Source organism: Actinia tenebrosa, unplaced genomic scaffold (assembly GCF_029948245.1).
Source record: "Actinia tenebrosa isolate PJP-AT-01 unplaced genomic scaffold, QUT_ActTen_1.0 PGA_scaffold6__47_contigs__length_16458017, whole genome shotgun sequence".
Lineage (NCBI taxonomy): Eukaryota > Metazoa > Cnidaria > Anthozoa > Actiniaria > Actiniidae > Actinia > Actinia tenebrosa.
In genome coordinates this window covers 3,641,482-3,655,196 of record NW_028292583.1, presented here as the reverse complement: position 1 = coordinate 3,655,196, position 13,715 = coordinate 3,641,482, and the positions used below count along the sequence as shown (strand labels likewise).

General features: G+C 36.8%; 2 protein-coding genes across 2 annotated transcripts; one reads left to right on the top strand and one right to left on the bottom strand.

Annotated features, from left to right (window-relative positions):
- The first annotated feature begins 62 nt into the window (after positions 1 to 62).
- LOC116287510 (IQ motif and ubiquitin-like domain-containing protein) lies at positions 63 to 5,927 on the top strand. The gene is made up of 13 exons (XM_031694193.2): positions 63 to 604; positions 691 to 825; positions 1,215 to 1,385; positions 1,646 to 1,875; positions 2,366 to 2,464; positions 2,725 to 2,935; positions 3,016 to 3,191; positions 3,583 to 3,847; positions 4,196 to 4,278; positions 4,382 to 4,482; positions 4,862 to 5,009; positions 5,288 to 5,473; positions 5,661 to 5,927. The coding sequence occupies exons 1-13, from the start codon at positions 139 to 141 to the stop codon at positions 5,811 to 5,813; spliced, it is 2,424 nt and encodes an 807-aa protein (XP_031550053.2). The 5' UTR covers positions 63 to 138; the 3' UTR covers positions 5,814 to 5,927.
- Positions 5,928 to 7,813: 1,886 nt separating this feature from the next.
- On the bottom strand, positions 7,814 to 13,476 carry LOC116287481 (uncharacterized). Its single transcript, XM_031694158.1, has 4 exons — positions 13,415 to 13,476; positions 9,250 to 9,426; positions 8,221 to 8,319; positions 7,814 to 8,097 (listed from the first exon to the last, which is right to left on the bottom strand). Exons 2-4 carry the CDS (start codon positions 9,418 to 9,420, stop codon positions 7,999 to 8,001), a joined length of 369 nt encoding a protein of 122 aa, XP_031550018.1. The 5' UTR covers positions 9,421 to 9,426; positions 13,415 to 13,476; the 3' UTR covers positions 7,814 to 7,998.
- Positions 13,477 to 13,715: the final 239 nt, after the last annotated feature.

Genomic DNA, 13,715 nt, shown 5'->3' with positions numbered 1-13,715 from the left:
CTAAGGTCAGCGTTTTCTTTGTTGTTGTTATGGTTACAAACTTAGTTCGTATCGAAGGAGAAGAGAAAAGCTTCGGTTTCTGTATATATCTCTTTTTATTCCTCTTATTTTGGTACTTAAAACCTCCTATTTACGGAAATGTCTGCTAAAGACGAAGGAGAAGCTGTCGTAGGAGAAAAGGAGGGTGAAACAGTTAAAGAAAAAAGTGAGGAGAATAACGAAAACGAAGATGTAAAAGATGAAGAAGGTTCTGAGGAAAAAGGTGAACAGAATGACGAGCAAAACGACGAAGTAAATATAGAAAAACAACAAGAAAATACAAATCCCGACGAGGTGAAAGAAGAGGATGATGAGGCACAGACAGCACTTCTGCCAAAATCCGATGAACCTATAGAACAGACGGAAACTTCAGCTCAAACCGATGGTAAAATTACACCTGATAAAGCAAGTGAAGTAACAAGTCAGTCGAAAGAGGCTGCATCGATGGCAACAGCGTCTGTCAGTGAACCTAATTTAGTAGCGCCACCGGCTTCTCAGATCGATTTGTCGTCTTCTGCCGCCGAAGGAGGGACTAAGAAGCCTGTAGAAAGCCATGATATCAAAGGTACGTACATGCCTAGCTACGTCGTAAATGCATAAACTCTTTTGAGCTTCGCAGGGATTTAAATGGTTTTTAATTGTTCTTTTTAGTGAAATTTGTGATAATGCCAGAGGGTGAGATCATTAACATGACTTGTAATACCAAGCAGACTATATTAGACCTGAGGAAACATTTATCATCAGAGGTTGGACAGCCAGCAGACATAATACTTATGATGCATGAAGGTACAGTAAATACTCAAAGAAAAAATCAACTCTGCCTCTTCTCAATCCTCAGAACACTGTTGAGTATTTGGTGTCAAATTTTAGTGCAGGAGACAGGGTGATAAATAATTATTGTAAGGGAGCATTAAGTGGGCAAATATGCTGGCACAGCTATTCCTCCTGCCCCTCCCCTTCTAAAAAAGCGAATGCTCCCTAACAGATTTTTGCCTGATAATCTACGAGAAATCAAACTTGTTTGGATGCAAGGGTTCTTGTTGTTTGTCTGCCCCCCAAAAAACAGTGACTTGTGACTTGTTTGTATGACAAGCGCACCTGAACACTGGTGCTGAATTTTCAAAACAAGCTGTCTCCATGACGTATTCAAAACTAATAATTCTTATCTTTAATAGACAAATTGCTGGATGATACTGGACTACTTTCTGACTTGGGTGCTCAACTTGGGCAGACATTACAAATAGAGCTGCAATCTAGTGATCCCATCAACAACCCTCTACGAGTTAAGCCAGCTGCCAAGACGCCAACCAAATTACCACCTGTCATTAACGTAAAGGCTGAAAGTAGTAAGTAAACAATCTTAACAATATTTAAATATTTCTGGATATCAATTTTAACTTCATTAATAAGAATTTCTGGTTTGAACTTGGTATTTAGTTTTATCTTTATAAATCGTCCTGGTTGCACTTATAGCCAGTGGTTAACCAAACCTGTGGCCCTCATTTCACAAGGAAAGGAGGAAAGCATTATAATTTCTGGGAGGAAAACTTGCCAGCTTTCATTTCATATTGCCTTGTACAATATTGAGTTTCTGTTTTTGTTGTAGATGGTAAACCAGTAGAAATCAAAGTACATATTGTCCAAGAAGACAGAAAAAAGCCATTCATTGGGGGCTACAAACATAGGCTGACAGGCACAGAATATCATAATGCAACTGCTCAGACAGTACCTAAGATAAGAGTTCCATCACCAGTTGAACGTTTCCATCGAGACACCCAGACATACAAAATGAGGAACAGACTTCAACAGACAACAAATACAACCTCTACACAGATGGTAAGTCTAGATCAGATTTAGTATGGTTTAAAAATAATATGGCAAACTTGCAGTCCTACTGTAACTGCTACCTATGAATTTCGATGAAGCCATTGTGATTGCTGAGATCCATCCAGCAATAATGAGAATCATATACATTGTGACAAATTAAATACCTATTCCCCTTTGTTTTGACCATGTACTAGAATGATGAATAATGAGCATTTATGTACCAATGATATTACAGTGAAGACACTTGAATCATGAACACTTGACTTTATTCAGACTTTTATTTTCTGAGCTTTTTACTGCTTCAAACCCTCTAAAAAAGTAGGATTGAACTCAAATATGCTGTGTGGTCAAAAGACAACTTATTTCTAAATGATTCACTCAAGGGATGCATGTTAAAAAAAGTAGTAAAAAAGCACAAAGTGTTCATGTTTATAGTGTCCTCACTGTTAGACTTAGTCTGATATGAAATCTCATTCCTGAATGATTTTCTTTTTTCTAGACAAAGGATGGTTGTTATGTTTCTAATATTACAGACAAGGTTGTTATCCCAGGAAAATATGAAACAGCAGAAGACTACCATAATAAGAGACTGGAAAAGGTTGGTGTTAAAACAATCTTTAAATCAGGATTAAAACACTGTTATGATCAGATATTGAAATGGGCAGCATGCAATGATACAGCGTTGTCTCTCTCACTGTTAGGGTGTTCACACCTGGGGTCGGAAGGCTAGATTTCCAGCTGAGCCACAAGTTTATCTCAATAAAGGGCAGCAATGTTTTACCAGTACAATAATCTCTGTCTCTTTCCCTCTCATTAGTATTTAATAATTTTTATGGTATTCTTTGCTTTTTATTTCAGGTGATTATCCTGCAGACATACTGGAGAAGGTGGCTGGCAATAAAATATGTACAGAACCTTAAAAGAGACCAACATATAAGGCAAGAATGGGAAAGACAAGAAGAAATAAGAAAACAAAAAGAAAAAGCCGAAAGAATAAGAAAGGAATGGGACAGAAGGTTAAATCCTAAAACCAAAGAAGATTTTGATCTTTTGTACGCACATCTGGAAAGTAAGTCGTTCTGCATAATACTGCAGGATTATTAAGACTGATCAGTAAGGTAACTAAATCATCATTCTTTGTGTTGGTAGAATGGCGCCTAGAAGAAATTGAAAGGATTGAACAGTTGTACTCTGGTCCAGAGCGCAAAGCTGCTTTAATTGGCCTGGTTGAGCAAGAAGCCTATCTTATTGCATCCATTGACAGACACAAGATTGCTGCAAGTAATGAGAACATGGACAAGAAAGTCAAGTCATTTCTTGATAAGGTAGTTATATAGCTATGCTTTCACTTGAGGTGTCACTAGTTTCAACCAGTCCTCCCATTTATTTATTTATCCATGCTTTTGTCATCCATTCTTCCTTTCATCCTTCCATCTCTCCATTAATCTGTTCTTCAATCCATTCATTTGTTTTTCCATCTATCCAACCATTTTTACATCCATCTATTTTTCCATCACTAACCCACTCATCCATCGTATATATTGTTCCACACTGGCATCCATTTATTTTTTTATCCATTCATCTCCCCTTCCATCTGTTTTTCCATCTATCCAAACATTTTTCCATCCATCTATTCTTCTATCACGAACCCACCCATATACTTATCCATCGTATTCATTGTTTCATACTAACATCCATCTAATTGTTTGCCTTAAGGCTGCAGCACCTAAGAGATGGAGAGCATTTGATGGCAAGATCACAGAGATGGACACACCCTACACTATCCGAGCACAGGAACTAAGAGACATTTACAATACATTGTGTATGAAGTATCTAACACAAGATGAACGGCTGGATGTACTCTTAACACTTAAACACACAGTAAAGGAGCATGATTGTAAGCTTACCCATGAGATCGTTGAGCTGATTGATAGAGAAGCTGATCTATTGATGAGAGGAGTCAAAGAAAACAATCTGGAAGGTGAGATTAACAGTACAATATGCAGTAAATACAGGCTGCACTGTTTCTCAAGGTTGCATGCACATCCAAATTTAAGGAACTTGGCGGGCCAAGATACCAGAACAGGAGCTTTATAATGAGAATTATTAATGCATTTCTATTAGATTTTTCTCAATAAGAATTTATCAAACCGATTCTTCTCTTTAAATATAAAACTGGCTTCTCAATTATACTAAATTTTCGTTTTTCAGTCTTATGGTCCGTCAAGTAGGATGCGCACGCATTTGTCTATTTCTTTGTTGTTGTTTTCCTTTTTTTTAAATGCACGGTTTGAAACTCTAATTACTATGTCTATTTCTTTCCTTCAAGGTCTCCGTAAGAGAATCTCTACTTTGTTCTTACAATACTGCAAGACACCACTGTTTAACCCTGAGGCTGCACGTTTGATCAAGGTGAGATACCCTTTACTGTTAGACATTAGTTAGACTGTTAAACCATGTTAGACAAAGATGATAAATGAAATGAGACCCAATTGTTGTATTCTTGATTTCCCAGGTACCTCAAGATCCAACTGTCCTGAGAAAAAATATTTACTTCTGTCCAAGCTGTAACCGGTATCTCCCATCAACTGAGTTTAAGTTGTCACTTACCTCCAGGTAATTCAAGGCTATACATACATATATATATGTTGAAGAAATAGAAAATGTGCGCATGTGCTGTGTGCAGTTGTAACGCAGGCAGCAGGGGTTGTCAGAACACAAGAGAAGTGTTAGGAGAAGCACGACACGTAGCGAACCGACACTTCTTGAGTTTTCTGCCAATCCCCAAGTTTTTTTATTTCTTTTATAAAATACAAATTAAAATGACCGATATTTTAGATGCTGTGTGCTCTTATAAAGCACGTACTCCCAACCAATCAGAATGCGACCGATTGATAACAGTAATGAATAAATAAAGTTCAAACCGCAACCAACGCGGAGAGGCCCTGCCATTTTCCCCCATCCCATTATTAACGAAAAATATCTTTGACTCTAGTGTCGTAGGGCGTTGCCGAAAGTGCATTAAACTTGACAATGATGCTCGTCTGCGTCAGGACTTGTTACAATACAAGAATATGTTGAGGGGGCTACGGCGTGTTGAAGAAGACTTTGAGGATGGATCTCAAATCGCTTATCTCATCCAGGTTTGTCTGACACCTAATATTAACAATGATCACAAAGAATATGCTCATGAAATCCCTACTGATCGGCCTTCAAAGGTATCTTCGCTTAGTGTTAATTCAGTATCTGGATCGCCCTTTGACGTCCTCTTGTATCAATGTAGTGTCTGAACTTCTTGACGTGTAATAAAAACCACCCCATTGAACGTCCAATCATAGAAGTATTTTTCCACCGTTCGCATAAATGGATCCACCTAAGGACAATAATATTAGTAATACTGAACTTACTCTTCCCGTTACAGGAACCAGACCTACGATATTTAGTTGAGAATATCTGGAATTCCCAGAGTGCGTTGAGTGCACATGATGACTTGTTTGATCTGGTTCTGGTTCGATGGAATAAACACGAGGAATGGTCACCATGGAACTGCATTCTACTAACGAAAGAAGAGGCTAAAGCTCACAGCAAACTAGACAATGTTACTGAGGTAATATGCTTGCATTAAGGATATTCCTTAGTCCCATAAGTATTGAAGATGCGAGAGAAGTTGTGATATGCTCCTTTCAAAAACCAGCTATAGTTTTTATTTACGCCTATTTATTGTTTTCGCCCTTACAAATGCCTTCCTTTCTCTCCCTAAAGCGTTTTTACTAATACGATACTAATCTCCCCAGGCTTATGGTCGCATGTTTATTGGAAAGATTCTTCACAAGCATTTATTGGCCAGGAACTACTTCTCTAGACTTCCTGGAATGGCTGAACGGATGAAGAGTAAAATATCTCCACAGTCGGCCGGAGCGACTAAAGGACCCCAGACTGTGTACTGATATAAATATATATTCATTATTTGTATAAATAATATGCAATAGAATACACGCCGTGCCGTTCATGGCATTTTTAATGTAAATAGGTATTTTGAAAATAAATTTCATTTCCTTGTATCACTATCTCAAATAATCGTTCTTAACACATCTGTGCCAAGAATTGTCATCGTAAAATCTGATCCCGTGCAAGGATCCGAATTTATAGAGCACGACCTCTTTAAAAACATTCTCTCACAAAAAGAGGGTAGAGAAGCTTCCCTCTTCTGTGGATAGATCTCTGATGGATTCAGGTCATGCACTGATCATTCCTGTAGTGATGTCGACACAACAGGAATAAAAGATTGCAACTGGAATGCTTGTCATTTCAGTCCTTTAAAAAAAGTGTTTTTCTTTTGGTGACTTCAAAGAAAAAGGACTGCATGATTTTACCCAAGTACCTCGCACGGCAAAATAGGATGATGGGCGTGAAAGCTCTGAATGCAGCAAATGCAGAATTTTTTTTGGAGGGAGTGATATAAGCCACGTATGAACTTCCAGTCCCAATAGAAACTCGATTTTTCGCAATCACGCCGAAAGCACGCACCTATCGGTAATATGATATTTGGGCTGCCTGTGTCATCTCAGTTTTGCATGCAGGGCGCCATTTTTGAATGCCTCGGACGTCGGGAATTCGCACAGAGAAACAAAAACAAACTCTAAACCAACTCCTTTTGGTGACCTTATTGCGCTTTAACAATAACAATATTACTTTATTATTGGATCAGAGCGGATCATAAGTAATGGAAGGACGTGTTGGATGTTAAAAAGAGCTAAAAGGTTTCAAGCTAAAAGGTTTCAGAAGATTTTATAGTTCAATGGCAGCCAACTAGAGATCATAGGCGCCTGACCAACCAAAACTGCACCAATAAAGCAGGTAAGCAAAAATTATAGAACTGGAGGAAAACGCCATATTCTTAAAAATGTCATAATTGCCTTAATTTTATTTGAAAAAGCCTTAAAATAACGCCGAATGTGAAGTCTAAACTAATAAACATGGCCGCCATAAAGCCAGATTTCTCAAGGTGGTTGACGTGAAAGAATTCAAATGGTCTTAAGAACAGCTAGTTACCCATCTTTGAATGAAGTTGAAGATTATTTTATAAATTATGAATCCTTTGTTATCATAGTCGTATTAACATGTTTAATTTAGTTAATATTTTCGTTACTGATTGCTTTTGCCTTACCGTCATTAGTAGCAGTCGCATAGCAATGGGTGGTCAAAAAGGATCTAGACTTTCCTAAATTGTCAAATAATGTCAAATAAAAGCAATATCTTGTTTTATGTCGTCACCAGAAAGAAATTTCCGCTCGTCTTTTTTTTTTTCTCCCATCTTTAATGGAATATTTTCAGGGGCGGCGGAAGCTAAAAATCTTTGGGGGGACACTGAAGATTATATTTAACGCTATGTGTTAATGACAATGTTTTGTTTGATTGTAGACGCATGTGCCGTAAAACAATGACTAAGGATCAATATTTATTGGGGGGCCAGGCCCCCCCAAAAAATTTGGTGGGGGGCAGGTGCCCCCCCCCCGGCCCCCCCGGTTCCGCCGCCCCTGATTTTATTTCCTCGTCATATATCGACGTTCATTAGCTCGATTCTTCCTTATTGTTAAAACTCAATTTAAAGACACCCGGTCATTCGTTAACAGATAATCAATCAGGCAATTTGTTGCCATATGAGTCGATGGAGGTCATTAGTATTTATTTTTCTATTGGTATACTAGCTTTCCTTGTATTTTTTTCCCTGGTAGGAAATTTGATGGGAACTAGATAGAAAGAGCTAACTTTAGTGCCTTGCAACACCAAGTAAGAGCCGGTACTTCACGAATAAGATCAGTCTTACTTTCTCCTCTTTAATATTTAGGCCGGAAAAATGAATATTTACTCATAAAATCCCCGTTTTTAGAGAATTATTGCGCATACTATGCAATTAGTTTTATTTTCATTATGACAAAAACAGGGATTGGTTAAATATATTTTTTGCATAGTTTATTGAACAAATTTGTTCCTTTGACAAAATTCCAATTGAATAAAGCAAGTGGAAAAGTACCACGTGTTGAATGTTTTAGTACAAGTATAGGTTTATTATCATTACTAAATCAAAGCTGCAGGATTATTTCCCGATTTATTTTCGACCTTTCTAATTTATTAGTATTTGGTTGAAGGGCTGATGCAATCTTGGACTTGACTGAAGTCGCTCCCTGCGTTAGCAACACACTGTTCCAGTCCATCAAGCTGTGTACGAATCTAAAAATAGATATATGTATACTTAAAACTATAAGTCATCCCACTGAGTCCCCTTTCCCCAAAGAGGGGGGATTGGTTACCCCACACAGACCTACCCTGAAGGGGTAAGGCCAAACTACTAACCTTTTGCATACATCCGTTTAGAAACTGAGCAAAGCACCTTTTAACTCCTGCCTTATCAGCTGCGTTCTGCCTGCATGCCGCGAAGAACGGTTTGCAGATCTAGGGGAAGAAAACCATTAAAAACAAACTTAGCAAAAGAAAAATACATCACTGATTTATTTTACATTAATATCCATAGTTATCATTTCCAGTATTACGGACAATAACTGGAACGCATTCAGGGTAGCAGGACTCCGGCCTCTTTTATCTGCATTTTCTCTTTTATAGGATCCTAGATTCTTGTTTTCTTGACCAATCAGAGAAGCCACTAAGACAACCATTTTGCTTGAAAGGATTTTTCTGCCATCCCGACTTGGAACAACCGACATGAGGCAGTTAAAATTGCCGTTTATTGTTTTCTTCTAATTCTTTCAAACACTAAAGCTATAGCTTATTTTTCCCCATACACTAAGCTTCGTTCAGCCTTTTGTCGCTCACCCTAAACATTTAGCCTTATATTTTTATTCAAGAAAGCATACTTATTTATGATCATTTGCTTTTTTACATTTCTGTTAAAATCTTAATCCTTTTTGATCCTATAAACATATAATTGCCATTGGTAATCTTTTAAAAGCTAGAGAGAGATGATTTATTTAACAGGATTTCGCTTTGACCATCAGTTCTTCGCACCGACAAGAACAGAAATGAATTAGTAATTTTCTCGCATTTCAGATTTTCAAATGAAACAAACAAAGATTCTTAACAAAATGTTAGTTAATAGATCTAAGTAGTACTAATGTATCGGTTTTTAAAAATTATTAAACTCGTACAATATTAACACATGGGAAAAAAATAGGTTACTTTAATGATTAAAATTTTTTTTCTAATACTGAACTTAAAAAGCCTTAAAAAGTGAATGTTTCATGAACTTCGTGCAATCTTGCTGATTATAGTCCAAACGAATAGGAAATTCTATGCTGTACTAAATAGTTTCCAATATGCTTTTCAGTGTCTGCTAATTGTAAGGAATAAGTATTTACATGAACATACCTGGGCAGCTAGTTTGTTTGAATGTGTTGCAACATACGGTGATTTAGTCTTCACTGTCCGTTCTCGTTCCTCTTGATGATCGAGGCGATCTAAATCTTCCTGGATGCCATAACCATCAACTGCCAAGGCCAGTACCAGGCATGTAAGAACAACAACAACAAGGATCTTCATCTTCAACTAGAAATTAAGATAACCAGTTCTCTTTTAGTCAAGGCGAAGTACTGTAGACACTGTTGCACCTAAATAACGACGAGTAGTAAAACTTGAATACTTATGTACAAAGTATCCAATCAGAGTTACAAATGTCCTTTGACTTATTTATCATAGTTCCTAGCCCTTAATTTCCCAATTTCCTTCAATCTCAATCCTCAGATAACAGTATATGAATAAATAATGGCATCAAAATACCGCAACTAGCTATCATTCGCCAGTCATTTCTTTTACGAACTTGTCGCTTTATCAACACTAACGACATGAGCTAATAACAAACTTCGTGGAAAAAGGGTTTTGTTTCCCATGAGCGAAAAATTCAATCGAGGTATTCATATCTGTTAAGCACTGTAAGGACCTGGCTAGACAACGCCTCGTGTGAGTAAATTTATACCCGTTCTCATAGCCTAGAAATGAGAGGTTAATAGGAAGCATTATCACACAGTACGATACAACACCACAATATGTACTATGTTCAATTATGGATGATACTATGGCTCTATAGGTGGGGCTAAAGACATTTATTATATATGTACCAATAGCTTAGGGGGAGGGGGAGACGTAGGCACCAAATGTCAATCGCTTGAAAATTTAATTTTTGAAGATATTTCAGTATGGAAGAAACTTAAACAAAGAAAGACAATTATCAAGAAATAGGAAAACGTATCCTGTATTCCATCCCCCCTAAACGTCTATTCGAAAAATGCTCGAAATGTAATCGGCAAAGGATGTTGCAATTATATAGTCTCCTTTAACATAAATTTCACCCTCCCCACCCTCCCCACCCTCCTCACCCCTCCCCGACTGATTTACAAAACTTAATGAATACAGACACATCGAAACTTTATCTTCAAGATAAACTTGTAGAATACTTTGAACCCAATTTCTATGAAGCAATGATATTACTTATATTTTTGTTAATGTTTCGTTTGTTTTAAAATAACATAGATTACTTTTACGACTTCGTATCCCATTCAAAACCAACCTCTATTGGAATCTATGTACTATTAAATTTTGAGTCAGCGAAAAAGAGACAGACTTCACTGTTCCCCGCAGGAGAGGTGATGATACTATATCGGGTTTATTCTCAAGGTCATGCTGGTAACAGTGTTTCTTTTCTTTTCTTGATTAAATTAATCCTTCAAAACTGAGTTCATTCATACATGAATCCCAATTATCAAATTTTAAAGATTAAAAAACAATAAACTTATAATCCATTACTTCCTAGAGTAGTTTGCTAATATTTACTTTGCAAATTTGTTTAAAACACGCTAACCTATACATTGAAAAATGTTATAAGTAAAGTTTTAAAAAAATACCGTGTTCAGTGATCATAGGTGGAATACATATATATAGATATTCCACAGATAAGGGTAAAATATAAATGAAATAACCATAATTCCATTTGTTTTGAATGACTCTGACTCTACTAATAAAAAAAACTTTTTGTCCTTATTTTTATTTTATTTTGTGTAATATATATATTTTTTCATAAACTTCCTGTGCTGAGGTACGCCGTGTCAGATTCTTTTTAAAGCGGGTTGTTTTTACTCAAGTTACCGACTCAGTCAGTATACAGTTGAGGTTAGGTCTCTTAGGTTTCTGTTCTCTATCGAAGATTCTAATCGATGAAATTAAGATTTTCCTAAACGAAATATTTTGCTATTCCCTGCGTGACGACTTTTATATCTTAAGCAGCACTTCAAATATTGATAACGATGGTGCATGATGGGTAATAGAATAAAGTGCTAGACATTAATGCGCGAACATTCTTTTATCTTAAACAGCACTTCAAATATTGATAACGGTGCTGCATGATGGGTGATGTGATATTTATAGAGAAATTAAGTATTAAAACAATATAATAAATAATAATAATAATAATAATTTATTCATCCCTTATTTATTATTTATTTATATTTATTTATTATTAGATCCTATCCTAATGTCCACCCACGACTTGTATAGTCTTGTAGACAGATATTTACTTACTTTCTTATGTTTTTGCTCCAATCTCGTACCCAGAGCCTGCGTTTCTTCTGGCCTGCGGCGAAGAACAAGGGCTCTGGCATAATCCCTCTTTGCCAGGATTTCTTGAGCTTCTGGTATAAGAGCGCATACGTTCAAAGACTTGCCAAAAATTAAGAAAATATGTTCCCGATTTCTAATTGTTATTTTGTTCGGAAGTAAACACACAACTCTGTTTGATAGCATGACATTGATTATATTTAACTTCCGGAAAATTGCGCAAAAAATGGATTTTCCCAGAGCCCTCGTTTTTCGCCGCAGGCCAGAAGAAACAAAGGCTCCGGGTACGAGATTGGTTTTGCGCTCGAAAAACGAGGTTGCCGCATGCGCACTAGGACTAGGATTTTTAACCAATTAGGAAATAGGCAATCATCAACACGGGATTTTTTCCTAAATTCATCAAATAATTTGGAAGTTGTTTGAACTAATTAATTTAGAATAGACACCCTTTAGGACCCTATCTTACCCCCCCCTCCCCCCTCAATCCTCAATTGCCTTATTAGCTTTTTGCCATTTCTTCCCTATGCCCTTATTTAGATATATATTCAGGGTTTGATAAAATTATGGCGTGAATGTTCTTGATATTTCAAAGCATAGAGCCGCTGATACTCCCCTCCTCCTCCCCATAAAATGACTGGGCCGGGTTGTTCAAAGCTGGATGAGCGCTAATCCAGGATTAACTCTATAGGTCTTACTAAGAGCTATCCCAGGATTAGCACTAATCGGGCTTTGAAGAACTGGGCCCTGGGTTATATAGCCGGGAAATATTGCCCCAGGCTTTTACATTAATGATAGGGGGCGGGTCGTATAGCTTGGAAACTACGCGCTTCAGTCTATAACATACTTTTCATAGCGTACTTTTTTTTAATTCCTGCTCATATAATTTTTTTTTCCCTTTAATAACCCGAAAAGTTGTCAAATGTAAGCCGGCCCAGAACTATTAGCAGAGTTTATAGAGTTTATTAAACGAATGCAGCCCTAATCACCTTAAATGATGCATTATGTAGTATGTGGCTTATTGTCGTTGTCATAACAACCACTAATGAGAAGAAAAACGCTTATCTTTTAGATCAAAAGGAGAACACCAATTAGCAGTTTACATTGAAGACCCACAAAGTTCATTCTGAATTAGTAAGTAAATTATTCATTGTTGTTTGTATTGAAATTTGTGGGCGTTCGTGAAGTACACAGATGGATCTAATTATCTGTTCGAATTACACCTTTGATTAATATTCACTAACACGAAGATATCCTCGATTGAGATGAGAAAACAGTCCAAGATACTGAACTCAGATACTGAGCCGAGCTTGAAAATATAAGTAATGACAGGGAGGTGTAATGGAAGCATCGATACAATGACCATCGAGACGTTTCGTCCGAATTTTGAATAATTTTACAAAATGAAAAGGAAAATGTGTTTGTTACTTTTAGTTGCATAATCATGATTTCTAAAAACAACTGTGAATTTCAAAATCTTCTGTTTTAAATTTTACATTATTTCCCCACCCCCTCCTTTTTATAACCTTCATTTTTAAATTTAGTTTTTCCTCTTTCTTTTTGTCTACCTGGTCACGAAAACAACAACAGCAACAATCGAGTTATCAAAGTAAATGGATTTTCAGATTGTTGGGCTAGGACAATTTACATGCGGTTTTTCGATTTTTTTCGGTTTTGATACAACCCTAACGTTTTACTTTCCTTTACGAATTTTTGGTTAAGAAAGAAAGAAAAAGAGAAAGGTAAAAACTCATGCATAATGATTAATTGAATGAGACCATACAAACTTTGCCGAAGTTAATCAAAACCACACATAAAGAGAAAAAGAAGAATAGTGAAAAGATAGAAAAGAATACCACAACATTTACACACTGAAAAGAATTTAAACATATAACCCATTTTACCTTATTTTAAACTTTCCTTTACTTACTGAGTGTGCGATGTAGTAATTCTTCGGGCAGCGAGAAGGAATGATAAAACAAAAGTCTCGATATAAAGCTTTCACAAACAAATCAATTATGTTAGTAATCTCCGCTAGCTATTGTTTCATTGGTCGGCATCAAGATAATTAATGTGGTCGGTAACTCGCAAAGTCGATTAATGCTTTACTTTTTTTTAAGGGTGGCGCGCGTGTACTCGCTTCTCGCCCTTGGGGTCTCGGGTTCGTATCCTGGCATAACACGTGAGCAGAGTTTTTTGAGGTCTCCCTTGATTTGATGGTTTTTTGCGGA

Bases quoted from the DNA above. Each gene is read 5' to 3' on its own strand.
- LOC116287510 (XM_031694193.2), top strand. From the start codon at position 139: ATGTCTGCTAAAGACGAAGGAGAAGCTGTCGTAGGAGAAAAGGAGGGT. The intron at 826-1,214 runs GTACAGTAAATA...TATCTTTAATAG, and splicing joins AATACTTATGATGCATGAAG to ACAAATTGCTGGATGATACT. The intron at 3,848-4,195 runs GTGAGATTAACA...CTTTCCTTCAAG, and splicing joins CAAAGAAAACAATCTGGAAG to GTCTCCGTAAGAGAATCTCT.
- LOC116287481 (XM_031694158.1), bottom strand. From the start codon at position 9,420: ATGAAGATCCTTGTTGTTGTTGTTCTTACATGCCTGGTACTGGCCTTG. The intron at 8,320-9,249 runs GTATGTTCATGT...TTCTTCCCCTAG, and splicing joins CAAACAAACTAGCTGCCCAG to ATCTGCAAACCGTTCTTCGC. The intron at 8,098-8,220 runs GTTAGTAGTTTG...ATCTATTTTTAG, and splicing joins TAAACGGATGTATGCAAAAG to ATTCGTACACAGCTTGATGG.